This window comes from Equus quagga, unplaced genomic scaffold (assembly GCF_021613505.1).
Source record: "Equus quagga isolate Etosha38 unplaced genomic scaffold, UCLA_HA_Equagga_1.0 73442_RagTag, whole genome shotgun sequence".
NCBI lineage: Eukaryota > Metazoa > Chordata > Mammalia > Perissodactyla > Equidae > Equus > Equus quagga.
In genome coordinates this window covers 3581995-3606504 of record NW_025802777.1, presented here as the reverse complement: position 1 = coordinate 3606504, position 24510 = coordinate 3581995, and the positions used below count along the sequence as shown (strand labels likewise).

The 24510-nt window shown below is 39.4% G+C and overlaps 1 protein-coding gene across 1 annotated transcript in view; it reads right to left on the bottom strand.

Annotated features, from left to right (window-relative positions):
* The window catches only part of LOC124234382 (Down syndrome cell adhesion molecule-like), a 684040-nt gene that overhangs the window by 270751 nt on the left and 388779 nt on the right, over positions 1 to 24510 (bottom strand). The window contains exons 5-7 of the mRNA XM_046651745.1: positions 10823 to 10969; positions 2820 to 3098; positions 1180 to 1455 (exon numbers count right to left, since the gene is read on the bottom strand). Of these exons, the coding sequence (XP_046507701.1) occupies positions 1180 to 1455; positions 2820 to 3098; positions 10823 to 10969 (702 nt within the window). The remainder of the gene's footprint in view (positions 1 to 1179; positions 1456 to 2819; positions 3099 to 10822; positions 10970 to 24510) is intronic.

Below are 24510 nucleotides of genomic sequence, written 5' to 3'. Positions count from 1 at the left end.
AATTGATTATTTTCTGCACTTAATTATCATGTGGAACACAGTGTCAGGCATTTAATAGGAGTACCATGCCTTCAGCTACTTTTCCTCTCATTTAAAGATCTCACTGTCTGCAAGGAAATTCTAAAATCAAAATAAGAATCTCATTGCTTTAAGCCTGTTCCTTCTTAAAATTAGCCAAGTTTAAGAAAGTAACAATAGAAATACCCTGTTAGCATGAAGACATATTTAAATTTATTTTCATATATAAATGGATTTTATTTTTCCCCCTGTAGGCTATATGAAAGTCATGTAATTATTTTAATAAGTTGGCAACAGATGAATTTTAAATTACATATAAGGACACAATTTCCAACAAGACATGCAAATATATAGATAAAACCTAGTTTAATAACTGATGATAAACATATGTCTCACTTGAGTGTTACCTTGATAGCTTCTTTCCTTGGCTGATTGATAAGCTTGAAGATGTAAGTAGGCAGTTAAGAAAAGAAAACAGTACAACATACCTAAAACCTATTACCACATCCCAAGGTAATTCCTCACAAATTCCATTCACGTAAATCTGGACCCAATCAGTGGCAACCCTCAAACCAGATCCATTTGCATTACATCAAAATGTTGCCCTGCATTTTGCCTTTAAAGTTTTGCTTCTCAACTGGAGGCTATTTTGCTCCCCAAGGGGACATTTGGCAATGTCTAGAGACATTTTTTAATTGTCACAACTTGAGGGGGGTGCTACTATCATCTAGTAGGGAGAGGCTAGAGATGCTGCTAAACATCCCACAGGGCATAAAACAGCCCTCCAAACAAAACATTATTGAGAGATTCTAGAGGATAATAATATCTAGAGGACAACGAATTGTCCGCCAAACCGGAGGTTTCAAGTTTCTGAGGTCTATATTGTAACAAGTAACTTTAAACACATGAGTGGGAAACATTTCTGTTACTTAAGTTATGTTACTAATGTTACTTCTACCAGACACCATTTCATTTCATCAGAACTTGCTCTTCCATTTGCCTGAGTTAGCTGGAAAAATTACCGTAGAGTTGTTCTTAGGTCAGATAGATAGAAATCTTAAAACTAAGAGTTATCAGCACCGTTTCACCCTTTATTCTTCTTTTTGAGTGCTCTGGGTTTGGGTTCTTTTTCAGCCGAACCCCATAACAAGGCCCACTGACCTTCAAGGACCACCTGCACATAGTCTTGAGCGGACAGCTTATCCTTGCGCACAAAGCACTGGTATGCGCCCCCGTCACTTTTGACCATGTGATCCATTATAAGGTTTTCGTGGTTGATCCCTGTGATCCTCACATTTTTTCCAGGATTGAGGATTTCACCGTTTCGGTACCAGGACAGTTCCTGGTCCTCACTTCCTGTCACGCTGCAGGACAAGGAAACCTGGCTACCCACGCTGCTTTTAACTTTCCTGGGGCTGATGGTAGCTTTCAGCGGCTCTGGAGATTTTGGTAAGAGAAAAAAGAAGGTAAAAACATCACATATGTAGATATCATTTCAACAACATCATGGACTTTGGACCAGGCAAATGCATCATTGCAAGCATACTCCATAAGTTCTAATGTGCGGTGTTCATTCATAGTGCACCGTTTTGTTGGGAGCACCCTCTTTGCTACTTGTTTTTTCTAGCCAGCTTTCTCTAGGTAGCAAGTGGACTAATGTTGGTCAAATTGCTTTTCACCTGAGTAAATGTGAGGATTAACTCACTAACAATAAGAAATGCAGTGTGCTGGTTACCAGTAATATTTGAATACTTAAATCCTATTTGCCTCATCTCAAGGCAACACTCATGGGTTTTCTCTGGACCATTCTCACATACACATATACTCATTCACATCCCCTATGTGGCTTAACCAGGGCCAACAAGACACAACTGTAAGAAAACAGGTTGATATTAGAATTTGTGACCATGAAACAGAGTTTTTCCTTAAACTGAGGCTAACTGGTTTGTACAGGGATGGAATACTCATCCTTGACTTCCTATGTCTTCATTCCACAAACCCAATTCAATGTAGCAAGCATTTATTGAGCATCTATTGTATGCCAACGGTGGGGTTAAGCTCACAGGTGAGACAAAGATGAACAACATTTGGGTGCAACTAGCATGTGCCATAAAGTTACCAAACATCTTTGTACGTTATTTGAGTCAGATGGTGTTTGACTAGACAAGAGGGATCCTCTTGCAATCACATGCCTCCTTCCTCCAAGTCTGCCTTCAGCATCCTTCTCAGCTCATTCCTCAAGATCATCACTACAAATCAATGGGAGATGAAATCTATCCACCATACTTGGACCAAATGATCCATAATATTGAGTCCAAGTCCAATATTTGGATTATTTAGAGCCTTATATTTCTGCTGATAATAGCCCCATTTTGAATTTAAAGTAGCTTCTGAAAACAGGCCAAGGACAACCACTTTGATGTGACTGCCATCACTTGTGCTGACAGTGCAACGCTGCCGCTCTTCTTTGTATGAATTTTCAGACAGACTGGCCATTCTGAATTCAACAGCTAGGTAACATTATCTCAGAAATGTATCCTGTGGCCTAATGGAGTTTTGGAGGTTTGGGGATCAGACAGACCTGAATTCCAATCCTGAGCCCCAAACTCTCCAGCTGTGTAACCTTGAGCAATCTGTCTGAGCATTAATTTCCTCATGTGAAAAATGGGGCTAGAATTGGTCTCAGCAGGACTGTTGTGACAATTAATGGAAGGCTATAAAGAAACCCCAAAGATCAGCTGATAACAAGAGTTCCATCAGAGGCAGCCAACATCACCATTGCAAGTTACCGTCCAACTTACGTTTCACGTACAGTCGGCCTATAACCTTAGCAGTTCCATATCTGTTGGACACTTCACACACATAGCTGCCTGAGTCTGAGGGACGAGTGTTCTCAATGAGCAGCCCTGTCACGGTCTTATGGAACCTTCCAGAAAGTTCCAGGGGCATGTTGTCCTTCAGCCAGCGGTAATCTGGCTCAGGGTGCCCAAGCGCTTTGCAAGGCAGCTCCACACGCTGCCCTGCCATGGCTTTGCGATGATCAAACCCATCCAGTATGGACGGGGCTGAGTTCGCTGGGTCTGCAGAAGAAAAGAAAAGTCTTAGATACAGTGAATGAGGAGTTGAAATGGATGTTTAGAATCACAGGGCCTCGTGTATAATTTAAGTTCTATACATCACACCAACTATTAATATAAATCTTTAAAATTTTGTAGGTGAACAGAAAAAAAATACGCTATTCATATAAATTTCTTCTGCTCAGAATTTGCAAATGGTTGAAGCAGAAAAGGTCTTCCTTCTCACTCTCTCCTAAATAACTAAGAACTCCAGAACTGGCATGCTCGAACAGGAGTTGCTGGTTCAGGCCAAGAGCTGGGTTGTGTTATAACCAGAGAATGTCACACTTCCCCTTTCAAAACAGCAACAGTAGCAGAAAGTTGTTTAACATCAGTAAAATTTATTTCACAAAAAAAGAGTTTTACCTATAGTTATTGAATTTGAATTTGAATTCATTTATTCATTTCACAATATGGTTTGAGCCCCAAGTCCAGGACTAGCACAGAGTTAGGCCTTGGAGACGCAGTGGTGAACAAGACAGGCGAAGATGTGCCCTCATGAAGCTTCCATTCTAGTTGGGTGGATGTGTGTGTGTGGAGTGGTCAGCAACGTATAGGTAAACAGATGCATACAGGTAATTTAGCATGCAGTAAGTGTGCAATGAAATAAAAGAGAATGACACAACAGAGAGAGTGAAGGTATAGGTGTTGGGGGTGGAGTGGAGGGGGCTTTGGGGATGGTCTTCATGGATGGTCTCTCTGAGGAGAGATAAAGGAATGAAGACCATCAAGTTGTGGAAAGAATTACATGCTTAATAAAATAAGAAGTTTCCAGATTATCACTTATGACAGGGCTCTGGTTTTAAAAAGCCATAAACAATGTATAATTAGCCTGTTCTCCCAAACGATGTTTAGCTTGCATTATATTCTTGAGCCAGATGAGGAAAAGGATAAAACAGTCTCAAGAACTGGGTCAGTGGAAACCACTCAGTTCAATGTCTGAGCTTGCTTGGAGGAAGTGACATTCTAAGGGATTATTACGAAGAACGCAAAAATAGGGATCCTTGATTGGGTGCTAAAAATACAACTCAATGATCTTTCCTTGCCATCTCTTCTAATCCTTCCTGTTCAGAATTGCACTAGACCACACACGTGAGCAGCCACACTGGTGTCCACAAAGATATTATGGAACAGAAACAGGCTTCTAACTCCTGATATGTTTTATCTTTGTGTTGGTGGGAAAAGCGCCACAGCCATGTTTTATCTTTGTGTTGCCGGGAAAAGTGCCACAGCTGTTTTACTCTATCTGCAATGAAATGCTGTGGTTCCTTAGTCAGCCACCAGGGGCAATCATCAGGAATGAGTGAAAACCACAAAAATGTTCAGTGGAAACTGCTTCCGCTGTGGCTTTTCTTTGCATCATCAGAGATAGGAAACCTTGACAAACTTGCAGCTCTTTTCACTTTGCTGGTGCCTTCTGAGAACAATGTGAATGTCCTCATGGGATATGCTAAGGGGACCTAAATAATCTCATAAGGAATACGTGACTGAGTTTCCAGGACTCTTCTGAAGTTCCACCATTCATTAACTGAAGAATTCCATGTTCCCTAATTACCTTCCCTCATGTGTTTGAGTGTGGGGCTCCAGAGGCGTTACAGACAGACAAGTCCACAACGCCAGGTACAGAGGCCTTGCCGGTGAAGGTCTTAACACTTTATTCCACCTCCTGGAGGAAATTACAGATGGACTTGGGAAAGTGTTGCTTTGAAGAACAAGCTACTTTCTTGGGGGCTAACTAGTTACAAACTCTGTCATTTTGCTTAGAGTAGGAGGTAGGATTAGGGTTGGAAAAGGCAACACAAAGAAGGAGTCACTCCTTTGGTGGGGGTGGCTAATAAAAATTTTTGCAGGAGAAGCCCACAATCTTAGGAAACAAGAGGTGCCCATTTCCAACGCTAGTCATAAAAAATCAATACTCAATGACTGTGCTTAAAAATTTTATTCTGACTAAAACTAATTATTGATACAAATTTTTCAAATAGGTTTAAGAGAGTTCTGTATAATTCTGATGACTTTTTAAGAAAAATGAATGGGACAATTGGATATCCGTATCAAAAATAAGAATTTGGAGCCTTACTTCATACCACCTACAAAAATTAACTCAAAATGGATCATAGACCTAATTGTAAGAGCTAAATCTATAAAATTTTTAGGAGAAAAGATAGAAAAAATTCTTTGTGATCTTGGATCTGACAGAGTTCTTAAACACAACACCAAAATAAGTGGCAAGTAATCAACATATTAAATTTCATGAAAATTAAAATATTTTATACTTTCAAAGATATCATTAAGAAAATAAAGTAAGAAGCAACATACTGGGAGAACATATTTGCAAATAATATTTCTGATAAAGGACTTATATCCAAGAAATATAAAGAGCCCTTACATGTCTATGATAAGAAAAAACCCAAGCAATAACAGGGCAAAAGATTTGAATAGATAAATCACAACAGAAGAGATACAAATGATTAATAAGCACATGGAAAGATGCGCAGTATCATTAGCCACTAGGATGATGCAAATTAAAACCACAGTGAGTTACTGCTTCACCCCCACTAGGACGGCTGCAAGAAAAACATGAACAACAAGCGCTCCTCAAGGTGTGGAGACGAAATGGAAGCCTCATACGTTCTTGGTGGGAATGCAAAATGGTGCAGCCACTTTGGAAAACAGTTTGCTAGTTTCTTAAAATGTGAAACTTCAATTTACCATAAGGTCCAAAAGTCCCACTCCTGGATATCTACCTTAGAGAAATGAAATGTATGTTCACTGAAAGAGTGGGTTGTACACAAACATTCATAGCAGGATTGTTCATAATTGTCTAAAAGTGGAAACCATCTAAATGTTCATCATTTAGTAAATAGATAAACAAAATGCATATATACATACAATGGAATACTATTCAGCAATAAAAAAGAGTGAACTACGGATACATATTACAACATGGATGAACCTCAAAAGATTATGCTAAATGAAAGAAGTCTGATACAAAGCCACATACTCTATGATCCAATTTATATAAAATATGCAGAAAATGCAAATCTATAGGCAGTAGATTAGTGGTTGCCTGGAGCTGGGGCTGGGAATTGGAATTCACTGCAAATGGCAGGAGGGATATTTTTGGATAATAGAAATGTCCTACAATTGAATTATAGTGATGGTTGCACCATTCCATATATTTACTGAAATGATTGAATTGTATACTTAAAGGGGGTGAGGTTTATGGCTGGTAAATTAAATCTCAACAAAACTATTTTATAAGAAAAGAATGGGGCATTTCTTTTCCTGCTTTAAGTACACAACTTAAGCAACGCTTGAGACACTCTCCTGGGGACGTTTGTCCATACACAGAATTAATACAACCGAAAAGCATTGTGTTTAATTTTCACCCCTTTGTCTTCAAACGTTTTATCTACATTTTCAAAAGTTAGTTTTTATCACAAAAATTTGCAGATACACAAAATTAGAGAGAATAATATAATACATCCCATATATTCATCACCCAGACTTAACAGGCATCAACATTTTTTCTTCTTTGTCTATTTGTTTCTTTCTCTATAGTCTTCACTTTTGTTGCTGACACATTTGAGTCAAATCATAGAATCTATGTTATCTTATCACTGTATCATGAGAATGTTTCGCTAATAAAAATAAGAGTTTCCTCATATGATCACAATACCAATATCACACAATAGTCATCATAACCTTTGGTATCATCTATTATCTACTACGCATTAATTTTTTCCTGATAAGCTAAAACAAGCCTTATGATTATGATTATTACTATTATTATTACAATGGAGGTAATTAAGTCAGGATTGTTCTGAAGTTAACATTTAGTTATTATGTATCTTGAGTCTCTTTTAATCCAGAGCAAACCTTCCTCCTTTTTCTCTCTCATGTCTTTGACTTGAAGAAATCAGGTGAGTTGTCTATGGGAAATCCCACATTCCGAATTTGTTTCTTCACAGTGTCATTTAACATGCTCCTCTATTGCCAGTTTTCTTATGAACTGGAATTTAGTTCTAATGGATCAACTAGATCAAGTTCAACCTTTTTTCTTTCTCTTTGCATCCACAAAATGTGTGGCTTTTCCACACAGTGTTGCTAAATTGATCAGCAAGTTCAGGTGATAATGTTTGTCTGAATTAGTTATTTTATTAAGGGTTGAAAATGGGATTTTCTAATTTTTTTAAATTTCCTTTGTAAGTAATTAGATAATTACATAGATGTAATTATTCTATAAATAAGACCTTTCCTTCCTGAACTAGGGTTGTCTGGTTATCTTGAAATACAGTAACTATAGAAAAGACAGGGAGAATTTTTGTTGCTCTCCTTAATCATCAACTATCAAGACTTAGTGCCCTAGATACTGCTATGTAGACCAATGAGATTCTTTAAATATATATATATATGTAGTGCGTGTGTGTGTGTGCGTGTGTGTGTGTGTGTGTGAGAAAGATAGTCCCTGAGCTAACATCTGTGCCAACCTTCCTCTACTTTGTATGTGGGATGCTGCCACAGTATGGCTTGAAGAGTGGTGTGTATGTCTGTGGCCAGGATCCAAATCTGGGCACCCCAGGTCCACTGAAGAGGAACATGCGAACTTAACCACTATGCCACTGGGCCGGCCCCCCAATGAGATTCTTATTATTGGTTTTGCTATTATTAAAAGGATATGTATGTGTAAGTGTATGTATACACACGTGTGTGTATATAATCATAAGGAACCAAGAGTTTAAAAAATATTTGTTATCAGTTACGTGCAATCATTATTTTTGACATTCAGCTCATCACACTTTTGACCAATGAGATCCCTTTTAGAAGTTGGCTTCTGTATCATTTTGACAAGACTCCATTAATGTTTAAGCTCGTCTTATACAGTTGCTGTCCCAGACCTATAATCCACCATTCTTCCAAGAACACATCGTCCCTTTTAGTGGAGAATGATATTTACAGGAGACAGTGACGTAGACGTTAGATGTGCTTGTTGCTATTGGTTGCCCAGTGCTTCTGGCCTCTTCAGTGAAAAGACCTTGGAAATACGTATTCAAAAACATAAAAAATGAGTGCATACTGCTAACTTTAACTGGAATTTAGCAATTCAAGGATTTTACTTTAGTTCTTTGATTTTAAACTTTTTTCTTACACTGAAAATCTTGGTTCCAAATAAAAAGAACACAAATATAATTATTTTCCCCCTCTTCTATTATAGCCAGCCCTTGTGGTCTACTGGTTAAGATTTGGCACACTCACTGCCTTAGTGTGGGTTTGTTTCCTGGGCAGGGAACCACACCGCCCATCTTTTGAGTGTCATACTGTGGAGGCTGCATGTTGTTGTGATGCTGAAAGCTATACCACCCGTATTTCAGGGTCACCCATGGTAACAGGTTTCAGCAGAGCTTCAGACTAAGACAGACCAAGAAGGAGGACCTGGCCACCCACTTATGAAAAAAATTGGCCATGAAAACCCTTTCAATAGCAGTACATCCAGAAAGTGAGAAAGACTGGGCAGGAGTCAGAATCAACTTCATGGCACTAACAACAAACTCCTATTATATTTCCCATAATAAATATAAATAAATATATTTTCAAAAAATAACACTAACAATATTTTTATGAATAATACATTTTTCAAAAAATAATACTAGTAATATAGACCTTGAGGATACTATGCTAAGTGAACTGCCAGACAGAGAAAGGCAAATACCATATGATTTCACTCATATGTGGAAGATAAAAACAATAAGAACAACAAACAAACACACAGATTCCAAAGGGTAAGGAATTGGTGGTTAAGGGTAAGGGGGTTGGGGAAAGGGTGAACTGGGCAAAGGGGCTCATTCGTATGGCGAGATGGCAACTGGACTTTTGATGGTGAACACAATTTAAGTGCATACAGAAGTTGAATTATAATTATGTACACCTGAAATCTATAAAATGTTATAAACCAATGTCACCCCAATAAAAAAATAAAATAAAAAATTAGGCAACCAAATGAATTTTAGCAATTTATTTTAAGCTGTGTTTATCTTTATATTTTTCATAGATATATAGTCAAAAATTATGTCTTAAAAAGTTACTTGAAATAATTATTTTCTATGTTTGGTTACCTCAACTACTCAATATGCATGCAGATTCATTTGCTTCAGTATATTTTCCATTTTTAACATTCATTTTTCAACAATATTTTGAAATATAAACCATCTGCGTGATTTTAAAGTTGAAACTACGTAACAAGATATATTCAAATAAGTCTTATTTGCCTCCACGTCCTTTCTACTTTTTCCCCTAAAGGCAAGCAATTTTATTAAGTTTTTAGGTTACTTTTCTAATATTGCTTTTCACAATGAGAAGATCTACATATATTCTCCCACCTTCCTTACATGAAAGACTGCATGCTATATATACTGTTCTGCACCTTCCTTTTATCATCTAACAATATATCTTGGCTATTACTCCATTTTGGTTATAGAGATCATCTCCATTCCTTTTTCTGCCTGTATACTACTCCATTCAGTGTCTGCACCATGATTTATTTAATTATCCCCTATTGATGGATATTGGGGTTGCTTGCAAGATTTTACTAGTATAAGTAATGCTGTGATTATTAACTTTGCACATAAGGCATTCTTTTGCCACTTTATCATTGGGGAAGTTTCCTAGCTGTAAAACTAGGGAAAAGGTAACAATTGACATAGAACAGGTAAAGAGAAAACATTTTCAAATTCAGAGGAGAAATCACTGAATTCTGGCTTATGTTTGTGCTTGACCTTGAAAGACATGTAGGCTTTGGCTGTTTTTAGAATGTGAATGGAGAAGAGGAATCCAGAGAGAGCATGGCCAAAGACAGTAAGTGTGTGTTCAGGGCACAATGTTTTCAACTATCCCAACATTTAACAACCTTCCATCACTTCTCCTCACAAAGCATCAATACCAATAAAATATCCGTTGCATGGAGCAATTTTACATTCTAAAGCTATAGGGCAAAGTCCAGGCATTTTGCATTTGATTTTCTAATGCTGAGATGGACATTTCACACTTCCAGACTGCTCCATGAAATGTTAATGCATCACTGTGTGGACGCATTGCTTACTTGTTGGACAGATAACAAGTGAATTGTGAAGATTATGCAAAAAGTCGACATTTTGCCAAAGTATAAGTCCCAAGGCACAAAACTAACATATTTACCAGGGTGGAATCAACTGCTTTCAGATTTTCTTCCCTTGAGAATAATCCTGAAAGTGGGGGAGGGAAGATGCAAATATACTTTTAATTTTAGATGTGTGTGGTTTCCCCAAACAACATTGGTAGGCCCAATATGGGGACCAAGAGGTATGTTCCACATGATGCTCTCCTCCCTCAGAGCTATGCATGGTGGGAAGCATCATGGTGTTGGTCGGTATTGTCCATGACAGAACATACAAATACGGAGGTCAAGGAGGTGTTGTCTTCAAAATAGGGTCAAAGGAATTTGGAGTTTTACAAGACATGAAATGACTTGACTTGGAATCTCTATATTTGTGTTGTATTGGTATTGGTTTAAAAGACTTTAAGTTGCTAAAATATTTCGGAAAAAGACTGAAGGCTTCATTTTAGTCAGGAAGTCCACAATTTTGGTTGAGTCTTCTCAGGACGCTAACAAAGGAATAGCAGAAATGGCAAACACAGTCTCGATGAGTTTTTACCTGACACAAAAAGTCTAGCACTGTTGCTCTGCCTCGTCTCCCCGGTGTATCTGTGTCGCGTGATACAACGGTAATTATATAATCCATCTTCATTCTGTACATCTTTAATATACAAGGCTCCCATGGATGTGATGAGAAATCTAGATCCTGAAACAGAGGAAAACCATTACCCAATTAAAATAGCACAAAAGCAACCCAATTACGTAAACCGAGTCGTTGAATAGTATTTTTTCACCTGAAGGAAACTCGTGTAAAGGCTAACAACAGGTGTGTGATTGTTACTTTAAGGTCCAAGCTGTTTTAATTTTTCAACTATCATAAATTATCAGTTTTTACTAAATATGATACTCAGTAGCTATATTCTTAGAAAATCTAATCTCATGAAATAATTCTTTAGGTCATGTATTTGTCTTACAGCAAGAGTTGGCACATAATTGGCACAGAGCTAATTTAGCAGATTTTCTTTGACAATCAGTTTTTTCTTAGAATAAGACAAATTAAGAGAGTATTAACTTCCTTTCGTAAATTACCACCTCACGAAAGTATAAACTTTTGCCTCAGTTTGAAGTGTTTCAATAAACACACAAAAATGTTAGATTATAAAGCAATAAAATATTCGACAAATTTTCAGGAAAAGATTATCTTATTTCCTCATGGTAATAACCAACATTTATCACTATCTTCTAAGACAAAGATCAAGTCTTCCTGTATTCAATGTTTTAGAGTACTCTGCTATTTCTTAATACCTACTCAAATAATTGACAACAACTATTTTCGCCTCAGGGAGAAAAAAATCATACTCAGCCATTCCTCTTTCATATTAGCACAGAACATGGGTGACCTCTCTCTGACCTGTGGGTTTGTTTTTAACCTGTAGATTGTGCAATTTAGTTTTAAAATTAATTGTCCATATGTGATCTGTGATTTTTGCCTATACAACTCTAGTTGTGCAGAAATGGCCGACGCTCAGAGATCAAATATCAGTGTTGCTTTAAGAAGAACGAGGATTTTTTTTCCTCTGAAAATGTAAATATTTAAAGATAACTTTCAGTGTTCAATTATACTTTGATGATAAACCAAATAAAGGCAAAAGAGCAAACCACAAAGTGAGTTTTTGCTCCAACATGGCGGGTGACTCAGTAAATTTTCTGCCACTGTTGGACTTTTTTCTATGGAATATTTCTGCATCTGATACAATTCTACCTGAAAGATAATGTGATTTTGTCTCTTTGGGAAAAGACTAAGATGCCAAAAATTCCCCTTCTTTTATTGTTTGTTTTCCTCAGTTTCATTTGAACCTTGCTTTGGTTTATTCTCATCGGAATTTACCAGGAGTCTTGACTTCATTAATGTTAGGTCTCAAATATTTAAGTTGTGAACAAAATTCCTACAGGTCTTGTTTATTTCTTGTAAGGACTACACTTTATTCAGTTTTTATACTTTATTCAACTTTATTCAGTTGCTCAAAGTAAAAATGGCTTATGATTTCTTATGCAAGATGAGAGCAATTCAAAATGACACAGATAAAAAGAATCATAAGCATGAATCCAGGAGAAGCTTTTCAAAAGAATACAAATTAACTACTAAAATAGTATAAAATATCTTGAGTAATAAATTAACTTTTAAACAATTCTAATCAGTTACTTATTTAAAATACGCTATAAATATGCTAATATTAGAACAGCTTGAAAAGCAAATGCTGTATATTCTAGATATTTTTGCTTTATCCTCCCCCCAAAAAGGACTGCATTTGAAAATACCTTTTACCGCTTGTCATATGTCATCAGACACCAAACATTTCTTACCAATACACATTGTGCATAATTGAAACATTTTTTTCTTTCAATATATTTTGCATACTTGTATAATGTTTTAATAACCAATTCCTTTAAAGCACAGAGTAAAGGACAGAAAAGAGGGACAAAAATGATAATGTATGTAATCCCGGTCACCTTCTTAACAAGCAGGATTTTCATCAGGATTGACAGGCCATCAGCAGTGGCAGAATGTAAGCGGAAAGCGTTCCGTGCACCGTCCCTCGGAAGTGTTGGGAAATGCGCAAGGGCAGAGCAGCCGCAAGCGACAACGTGCGTTCATTACCCTGCTCATCCCTGAGAAGACTCTATCCTCCAGGCACAGTTCATTTAATCACTCACTTCGCTCCTGTAATATCTAACTTTTTTTTTTACCCACTTAGCATGCAGAATAAGACTCTCTTAAGACATGTCGTTTCAGAAAAGCTTGAACCTTGTCTGTCTTAAATATTTTCTGAGATATTCACACAAAGTAAGAAGGAGTGGACTGAAAGACTGCACTTAATTTGAACTATCTCTGTGTAGCCCCTCATTTCTCATTGAAACTCATCTCAAAATTGATAAGCATCTTAAAACATAAAATAAGGATGAAGAACAGAAGCCTTTGAACAGGAGAGGGCCCTGAAGACCCCAATGAGGGTCCAGTCCGAACTCCCAAGACATGTGGAACTCTCAGGGGACAAAGAGGGCACACAAAGTAACTCGAGTGTCAGATGTCTTGTCTCCATGGTGACCAGGAATCATTTTAACTACTTCCTGACTTGCCATGGAACCCCACTTCCCGCCTTACATCACCAGGGGTTTTGTATCATATAGAATAAATAGTTTGTTCACAGCCTTAAATGGGATTGAAGAATGTGCTTCTGTTAAAATAGGCAAATATTAAAATACAAAATATCGCTATTAATAAACTGCACACACAAACTCTCTGCCTGTCTCTGTCTCTCTGACTTTGTCTCTCTCTCTCTCACATACACACACACACACACACACACACACACACACACACACACATCACTTTACTGCTCAGAACTATCTGGTAACATACAACTGTGCAAAGCCAAAATTTTATAGGTCACTTTATTTCCCTTGGAAAACTATTAGCACTTTAGATGGAAGCCTTTCTAAAATAAAGTACATACTTTTTGTCACGTTAAACACATTGTAAATCAGTCAACGGACAATAGTGAATGGTTCTGGGATTCGGGGTCATCACTGTGGACATTGATCACTGAATCACGCTGCTCAATTATTACAGGGATGTCTCAGAAACTATCCTGGCTTCTCAATATGCAGTAAATGGTCCCCAGGTCTTTAAGCCCCTGGTTCTGTCTTAATAGTTTATCTGCTCCCTCCTTTACTAGCAGGGTATCAGCTGTTTTTCTCTGTGCTGTCAATATCCCAGTCGACACACTCACAATGTGATGCATTCAGTATGCTGAGAGGTAGAAACGAGACATATCAAAGCTGTTAGAACTTTGCATAAACTAAGAGTAAATGGGTTATGATAAAGGGCTGGAGTGATTCTCCAGTGTTAGCTGACATGAGCTTGTATGTTAGTGCCACTAAAATAAACCCACGGCTTGGTACCAGTTCAGCCAGCCTGGCTAAGCTCAGCACAGGGACTAGCAGAATATTTCCATCTAGAGACATACAACCACCAAAGAAAATGGAAAAGTTGCACAATTGGGAATGTTGCAGGAACATCCTGGGTAGATGATGTACAGCCACGGTCCTCCCACAGTGCGGAGCAGTGGAGAACGCATAGAGAGGTTTTCTGTACAATAGCATCAGAGGGAGAAATTAAAATAGCAACAGTTGTAGAAACCCATTTTGCCCAACTAGGTGTAGCTGAAGATCTGAGCTGCAGAAAGTAAGCATGTGCGGCCTCCAGAAGGGAGCATGTTGGAGCTGATTCTAGGAGGCAAAATGTGTTATGAGCGAGCAGGAAGCCAGAGCCAAATGGTAGACCCATTCACTGGACCAGCACTGTCCTGGCCTCCTGGAATCTAGAAAAGCGTGAGACACAGCCTCTGCATTCAGGAAGCTTACAATCCAAACAGCTTTGAGTCTCAGGATCAGACACAAGGCATCGAGGTGAGAAAACAGGACGGGAGGGAAGAAGCTGGAGTAAAACCAGGGAACAGACATTATCCTTGTCTCACCTGAATGAAGGAAACCACCAACGTTTAGGGAGGAAAACTGGTGCTTATCACCAAGCCTGTATTTATCCTTGAATACTACTCTGATATAAGTAATTAACTTTATATATGAAAGCATCCTTCATTAATCTGCCTGTTCCATCTACTCAGCTAATTTTTTTCACGTCCTTATAAAGAATCAAATTGAAAGATCTTTTCCTGCTTCCAGGTGGAACAAGCTCACGCACCTTGAGAGAATCCTCTGGTGGAGGAAAATAATCTAGGTTTTAGAATCCAGTGGATTTGCCTTAAACCTATCAACGTTGCTTTCTAGCTGTGTGGCCTCAAAAAACACATTCAACCTCTTTAGACTTTGGTTTGATCACCCATGAAAGACAGATGATGAGGATGAGGAGTAACATCCTCCCCATCTGAGCAAGTGAGTAGAACAGTTTGTTCTACTGTTGAAGATTAGATTAACACATAGAGGTCATCTAACAAATAGCCACGCGTTAAAAATGGTATCTGCAAAAGTAAATGTCATGTTTGCTATTCTGCTGTTTTGATAGGATAAGTCAATCAACAGGATGTGCATAATGCTACCCAAGGCCATCAGGCCTGCTTAAGCCACACACGGAAGAGTCCATGGACACACACACAGTAGGGCACACTTTTACTTGTTCATTTATTTGCTTACATATGTGAGGCAACCTCCTGTATCAGAAAAAAAGCATCAAAGTAGAAATGACTTAGATGAGTTTTACATCACAATTCTGCCAGTTGGATCTGTGTTACTACAGGCGAAATATTTCCCCTCTGAGTCTGTGTCATACGACAGAGTCCTAACAGGGAGTAGAAAGCTATAACAAGGCCCACCGAGTACCTTTATATATCCCAGGGAGGGGCTGTGGGGAGAGGAGGGCTACAGAGACATTGTCTTCAGATATTCTGTCCGTAGTAGAAAGGGCTTTTCATGAAAACTCGGAGACTTCCTCTATGATCATTATCATGTTACTTGAAGAAGAATATTCCCCGGCATATTTTTCAGTATCTGAACACAAGATACATATTCTGAAGTTTTCCAATTAACCATTCCTCACCCCTCATATCTCATCCAAAGAAGGTCTTTCTGTTCCTACTTCTAAAATATCTCCTGAATCACCCAGTTTCATCTCTCTCTGCTGCACCACCCAGGCCTAGGAACCCCAAACTCCCAACACCATTCCCACCCCTGCTCCTCTCAGCCCATTCTTCACCCAACATCCGTGATCATTTAACACAACGAGTCATTGAAATCATTTGGTGTCTGGACAGAGTCCTGCTAGACGAAAGCATTCATGGTGACCTACGATGGTTTATGCACTGACCTCCCTCTACTCTCTCCTTCTTCCACCATGCTCTGGACACACTGCCCTTCTTTTAATCGCTCTACTCGGAGGACCCTGAGCCCAGATCTCTACCTGGCTGGCTCCCTTCTCTCATTCTGACCTCAGTTCCTAAGTCAACTTTCCAGCATTGTCAGCCCACATTAACCACATCCATGGTCACTCACGCTCAGAGCACTTGATTTTATTCTATCTGTGTGCAGTTATCTTGTGTGTGTTTGAGATTGGTTTAACATTTCTGTCCTCCAAGTAGAATAGCAGGAACTTGGTTTGTCTTGTTAAATTTTCATCTCCATTACACAGAACAATGCTTGGCTATGCTACCCAAAAATACCTGTTAAAGAGATGGGTGGATGAAGCAGTCCATTATTGCTTGTACACAAAATGCCTCTTCTTAAGTCTAGGTAAAAAGAAAGAAGGCTAAAATGCCTCTTTTAAGATTTCAGCAGGAAATTTCCTAATGTACAACACACAAAAAGAATATTTTTCCCCTCTAGGAATGAGTATAATATATTCTTATATGAAAATGATTTTATTTTAAGATGTTGATGTTAATTACCCTTCATTATGCTCTCTGGCTTTTTCCTGTACACCCAGACTGTTAGATCTTCAATAAGGACAACATTATTTTCAGGAAGATTTTAAAAGCATATTTGATTTTTCACTTAGTCAGAAATATATCTGAGGGGATTTTTTGCTATTGCAATCTGAACTGAGCTAATAGTAATCAAAAGAACAGATGGTTCTTCTAATAAGACGCCTAACGGTAACACAACACAACGAAACTTTCATTAGCTGTGCCTGCCACCTCCAATTGACAGCCATAGTGTGTAATGAAACTGAGCTCCCTCCTAGGCAGTTTTCATAACAGTTTCTGGAAAATTCAAGGAACATAAGATTGAAATCTAAGTTCTAAGTATAGGGGAATAGAAATGAGACGAGCCTTTGAATGGACATCTTACATTTTTTAGTTTGAAAGTTAAATTAGCGTTAACTAAAATAGAAGTGGAAATAGAAAAAAAAAATGTGTATCTATATACATCCATGATAAAGTTAGCCAAGTCTCTTAATTCAGATGTAGATTTGGAATGGCATTTATCTTTCAGTTTGGTTCTGACGTGTGTCCTATTCTGGGATGCGATGGGTGGGTGCCAAGCCATGAGTAGATGCAGGCATGAGGGAGCTACAGATATTTCTTGAGCAACTGAGTGGCCTGATAAAAATGACTGTTAAAAGAAAATTAAGTTGAAAGCTGCATATAAGAAAGAGAAAGGAGCAGGGCCCTAAGGTGAGACATCTAATCTGGTGTTACGGTTGAATTGTGTCCCCTCCAAAATTTGTAAGTTGAGTTCTAACCTTCACTACCTCAAATGTGACTGTATTTGGAAATAAGGTCATTGCAGACGTAACTAGCTAAGATGAGGTCATACAGGGGTAGGGTGAGCCCCTGGTCCCATATGATGGTTGTCCTATAAAAAGGGGAAATCTGGGCACAGAGACATCTGGGTATTAATCCTAATCCTCATCAGAGCCAATAGGTGTTGCATGCTTAGGATGAGCCACCATTGCTAAGTGTTATACATTTTGACCAATTTAGTTCTCATGATGGCCCCATGGGGCAGGTACCTTACTTTATTTTATTTTTTTAAAGATTGCCACCTGAACTAACATCTGTTGCCAACCTCCTTTTTTTCTTCTTCTTCTTCTCCCCAAAGCCCCCCAGTACATAGTTGTATATTCTAGTTGTAGGTCTTTCTGATGGTGCTATGTGGGATGCCACCTCAGCGTGGCCTGAAGAGTGGTGCCATGTCCGCACCCAGGTTCTGAACTGGCAAAACCCTGGGCCGCCAAAGCAGAGCGGGTGAACTTAACCACTCAGGCACAGCGGTGGCCCCGTAGGTATGTTATTATTCCCATTTTTACAGATGAGAAAAGTGAGGAACAGAGGTTAAGTGACTTGCCCGTGTTCATACAGCTAGAAGGATCCCAGCCAGCATGATCCCTCCGTGTTCTAGGTGGAGTCATGCCCTCCCCCACTGCACTCCCTGGCTCTAGGTCACAGCCAGAGTGTGAGATAGTAAGGCCTATCTCACAGATAGTAAGGCCTATCTCACAACAGAAGCGATGCACACAGGAACATACATACACTAAAGAATCAATAGCGCTTCGTTGGGGAGAAGAGTGCTCCACGTGCTGAGTCTGAGGGCCTGATGGGATGTGGAAGCCTTGCCAGAACAGAGATGTCGGGGGAGGGATGTCTGTTTTAGGAAAGACAGGAGTTCCATCCTGAACATGCTGAGTCACTTAGAGTACTTGATAACAGTCAGGCTAGAGACAGAGTTTCTGGGATTAAGCTATACATATTGAGGAATGCTTTACGGGAACTGATACCAAAGAACCACATGGAGGGAGAATGAAGGAAGAAGGCCAGCAAAAGACACAGCAAGAGAGAGGTGGGACAGAGACTCAGGAGGGTGTGGGATTATGAAAGGACAGGGGAAGAGAGGCCTTCCAAGAAGATGGCGCAAACATCTCAGCTCTGTGTCTTCCTATCAGCATAACCCAGAATGTAAACGTAACCTAAGGGGGCCTCTGTTTCCTCATCCATACAATGGGACAATACTACCTTCTTGGGGCTATTGTGATACTAAAAAAGAATGTCCCTGTAAATGCCTGTTAGAGAAAGGCACTCTAGGACAGCTGTAATCTGTTGTAAAATATAATGACAAAATATCCCACTTGCTAGATCAATAAAAATGTTAAATATCTAGCTACGAACAGCTAGAAATACATAAAATGAACTTAAAGAATACTATAAATCATTACCAAAGGGCATCACAGAAGACCCGGATAAATGAAGAGGCACATCCAACTCCAGGAGCAGATGACTTGATATTGCAAAAATGCCCATTTCCCACAAATGAAATGAATTACATTTTAATTGATTTCTGAACAGAATTTGTTTGGAACTGGACTGAATCGATGCAGATTAAAACAAGATGCTATTTTTCATCCAGGAGATTAGAAAGAAAATTAAAATATTTGATAATACGTAGTCTTGACAAGGATGGGGGAAATGAACACGGGCTGGTAGGAGGGTAAATTGGTGAAGACCTTCGTTTTTTTGGTGGGCAATCTGCTGGCATATTTCAAACGTAAGTCTTGCAAACATTTCGATCCAGCTTGTCCCCTTCAGAAACCTGGTCCTACGGAAACACTCGTACATGTGCACACATCAATGTATGCACAAGAAGTGTTCTGTAGTGTTGCGTAAAAAATTAACAGTTGTAAACAAACCTAAACGCCAATCAAGGGATGAATAAATAAATAAATTAGGGTACATCCATACTGCGCAGCCATTTAAAAGACAGTAAGGTAAATAAATATATACACACGCTCTGTGGAAAGATTTCCAAGACACAACATAAAGTGATGACAGAACGTTACGTACAAAAGGCAATGAATGTGTGCGTGTGTATACACTTGTGCATGTAAATGAAGAGACAGGAAAGATATTCACCAAAATGTTAACTATAGTAGCCTCTGAAGCCATGAGTAGATTAGGGGAAGGGAAGTGGGAATTGCATGTTTTATTTCACAGTCTCATGTATTCGCATATCTGACAAGAAGACTCTCTTAGCGCACTATTTGTGCAGTTGAAATTTATTTTGAAGAAGGTGTCAGTGGGTGGTGAGCATATGGACGCAGCAGGCGTAGACCAAACTCATTTGAGCAGCACGGCAGAGGGGAAGGAGAGAAATCTGGGATAATATTGATGTTGGGAGTAAATGTGTTGAAAGATGGCCTTCCGTTTTGCTTGGTTTTCTCTCTGATCACTTCTGTGCATGTTGAAAAGCAGAAGGGGAGGCTTTCAATATTTACCCTGGTCTTTGTAACCCTTCCCCTCCAAACACTCAACCCCAAAAGTCTAAACCACTAAGAATGGATCTCCCCACCTTCCTAAGCTGCTTGGATAACACATGAGTTCACACCCAACTGCACTCCATCTCGTTGGTGTGTGTGTATTAGGACTGCCTCTCCCAAATGGCAGCAGCCTCTCCGTAATACAGTAATCCTCATGTTTGCCTTACTCATCTTCTCTTTCCCTTCGCCTTGCACAATGCTGAATTAAATGATTGTTTGGACATTGATGACATATGTATTTTGAGTTTTTCCCCCAAGTGGGCTCAGTACAATAAGGCCTCACATGGTTGGGGCTTGCTATATTTCTGAAAGCATCATCAAGATATCCAAGGAATCGTGAGGCCCCAACATGGACCTTGAGCTGCTGGAAGAAATCACCTGCCTAGAAAGAGGGACCTTGCCTCTGCACAGGGGCCATGAGGGCTAAGCTAGCAAGCCTGGGCTGGATTTGAAAGGAAGGAGCGATTGGGCATATAGATGTTCAAGTTCTTTCAAAGCAATCTCACAAAGACATTCTTCTTATGTAAATAAAATCCTCTCCGTGAAATTCTCCTGCAGTTAAATGAGGCTCAATTATACACGACTAATTCAACTGAGCACACTGCATTCCAACTGTATACCTAATTACCCTATTTAGGCTTTTAACGATCAGAGCTTCCTCTCGAGCAGATATTCCAGTCTGTCATTAATCTTTCCTCTAGTTAAGTTTCTAGTTATTTAAAAGAATAAATCCTTAGAAAGAATAGAATTTGATTTTTAAGGGAATTCTTTCAAGGGTATTTTAAAAGAGCCAAAGAATCTTATAAAACTTGAATTGCATTTATTCATTTGTACGATGAGCAAAACAGTTTTGGCCTCTAACTTCTAGGAGCAAATATTTTAGTGGGGGACAGACACAAAATTAGTAAATAGACAAAGAAAAGGATTACAAAGTGTGAAAAGTGCTCTTAAGAGAATTAAGACATGGATGTTGAATCTACTTTAGGAGAATTGCTGTTTAGACGGGGAGCCTGAGAGGAGGGTCTCTGTGCAGGGTGCATTTCAGATGAGGCGCAGTGAATAGAAAGAGTAGGGCTGAGAAGAAAGAAGGAAAAATACGTGCAAAAGTCCTGAGGTAGGAAAAATTGTGGCATGTTCAAGGCACTGAAATAAGATACATTTTGAAAATACAATTGATAGGAAGTAGGATTGGCTCAGATGCTGGAGTGAGGCAAAAGAATGAGGTCAAAGGCAACGCCCGGGTTTTGAGGACCGGAGCTGAATGTGGTGAAGAATGCCTTTGCTGGGAAGGAGAAGGCTTGGGGGCACACTGGGTATCCGTAGGTGACTTATTTTAGACTTGTGGCAATTAAAAGTGGCCCCTTATAGATTGTCGGAAAGGTAAGAAAATGAAGGCCATTAGGTCTGCTTGCTGCATCAGATTAGCTCACATTTAGAAGAGACGCATTAACATCATTCCTGTCCCAGGAGACTTCTGACTCTGCGGCTGAAAGGGAATGCCTATTTCACGTTGATCATCTGTTCCACTTGTGGCTGTGTGATACCGTGTAGATTAAAAAGCAACACGTTCAAAAAGGAAAAGAAAGTGAAGGAGGAGCTGACCACAGCATTTCGACCCACAATGAGTGTGCTTATCCCCTCTAACTACATTACGGATCCAAATGGGATGGAAGACCTTAGGTTTATCGGTGAAACACAGTGATGATTAATCATAACGTTAGTTGGCCTGATGCAGATGACATATGGTTTTGGGAAAGAATTTAGAAAAATGGGAGCCATTAAGAATGAAAATAGACACTATGTTGTAGCCACTTAATATTATGGGGTAACAGTTTTTCACAATGGTGTGTAATGACCTATTAATGGGTTGTGAACTCAATTCTGTGGACCGTAACTTTATTTTTAAAAAGTAAAATGGAGTAGATAGAAGGAATTGGCGTGCATCAGAAATAGGAGAAGGTTTCATCTTAGCTCACATGTGCCCACATAGGATTGTGTGTGTTTGCATATGTATGTACACATGTGTCTGTGTATACGTGGGTACATACTGGGTCCCAAGATAAAATGTAATTTTTACTATGTATTTCTTACTGTGAGTCAGAGTGAAAAAGGTTTGAAGAGCATGGCTCAGCACCCTGGGGATCTAGCTGTTCTCTCTTTCACTAGGTTCCCGATGTCCAAGCATGTCCAATGGTCCTTGTATATTTGAGATTCTTAACGTCATCCCTTTAAACATGCAGACGGACAAGTCTATGAGGCCACAAATTTGGCTGCACTATAGCAACAGTGGTAGACAAAGCAGTTGATTTGTTTTCCAAACCACATCATTTGAAGGTCTTGGATTATGTCTGTTTCTTTATGACACATGAAGATATCTAAGGCAATTCCAATGAGTTTATTGAGCCATTTGCACAAATACTAACACAAGCACATACTTACAAAAACACCCCATGGTATAAATCATGTCATAATCAGCTTCTAGTGTCACCCCACCCCCAGAACCCCTTGACTTAGCCTGACCCAATGGGATTCACTAGAAGGTTTAACACCAGCTTCCATGTCCCAGAGCTGACCATGAAATCCATTGCCTAGTGACATCTTTTGTAACAAAATGTTATTAACATAGTCATACAGCAATTGCCCACAATATGCAGAGCTGGTAATGGGGTTGAAGGTAACTCCATTACTAAAGGCTAATTCCTAGTAACAGGGAAAGGAAACACATCATAAATAAAAGTACAAACCTTACAAAGCAGGTAAAACAGCGCCTGTTGTATACACGAAAGTGTTGAGGTAAACAAAGATTGGAAAAGAATATACCTATGATTAATCAGGGTGGGGCAGGAACCATTTGGTGCACAGGCCAACGAGATTCTACAGAGAAAGGCCATCAGAACACAGAGTGAGAGGTTGGTTCCCTGTATAAGTCTCCTTAATCCTTATGATTCTTTCAGAGGGAAAACCTCGAGAGAGTGACATTTACTGACCCCAAGCTGTGTGGCTACCCAGCTCCCCTCCACTAGGACTCTCAGTGGGGTTTTGTGGAAATGAGTTCTCTCTGCTACTTGTCCAACACCTGCTAATCTCCTTTTTCTTTTTCTTTTTCTTTTCTTTGTTTTGAGGAAGATTAGCCCTGAGCTAACATCTGTTGCCAATCCTCCCCTTTTTGCTGAGGGAGATTGGCCCTGAGCTAACATCTGTGCCCATCTTCCTCTATTTTACATGTGGGATACCTGCCACAGCATGGCTTGATGAGCAGTGTGTACGTCTGTGCCTGGGATCCGAACTGGCGAACCCCAGGCCACCGAAGTGGAGCATGTGAACTTAACCACTGAGCCACTGGAGTGGGCCCCCGCCCTTTTTTCTTTTTTTTAAAGATAGGAAAAGTAAGCCACTCGCCTAGAGCCTTGGAAGGCAATTGTATCTGTACGGAATTTAATATTACTGTTTTGCTTTTATTGTATTTGAAAATATTAGTATTTTTATTTGCATGTATAAATTATATATATTATATAATGGCCAGTGATACTATTTAAGGGTAGCAATGCAAATTTTCTTTATAATTCCATTGCTTTAAGAAAACGTAAGTTATTTAAAAGACAAAAATAAATGATAGTGTAGGCAGTACTCAGTGATTGCAGAAATCATAACTGTGGTTCATGAATGACCAAAATTTCAGACGCGCTATATTCATGATGCTTCCAAGAACAGGTGAGTTATACATTGTTCTTTGAGGAAAGGGATAGCCATCAATTGTTAGGAAGGGAAGATGAAACTACTCAGGACAAAGTAATAAGAAGTTGGCAAGTCATGTGTATGTCATATCTCTTTCTGTTGGGACAGAGAAATCTGAGCGCACGGAAGGCCAGCCCAGGAGCAAAGGGGGTGAGCTGGGGAAGCCCAGGAGAGACCCTCAACGGAGGAACTTTGTGTGCTACACTGCTGACGGGTAAAACAGGGGTTCCAGGAAGTCCGGGGGTTGGTGCCAGGATAGCGGTACATGATTTTCAGATTGTGAGGCAAGAAGTGAATCCAAGAGAAGCAGAGATCAAACAGCGGTGGTTAAATAGGGAACGCAGCTGAGAGCAGAGAGGTGAAGATGCAAAAGATGTTGCCAGAACTGGACAGCAAGACAGATGACTGACAGGGAAAGGCAGCCAGGCAGCACGAGGCCGAGGGGGAAAGATCCACTCAGCCCTGCCACAAGGGATCTCTCAGGTTTGTAGCAGCTCAGCCTTTTAGGAGAAGTTCTGGCCACGTGAGGATTTGTTTTCTTCCATCTTGTCCTCTCCTCCGTCCTCTGTCCGTCCTCCTCCTTCCATTTTTCATTTAGTTTAAAAATTAGAAATCACCCATAAATGCCCATCTGTGCACCCATCACTCAGAATTGATCACCGTCAGCATTGACTGCTATTTGCTTCATT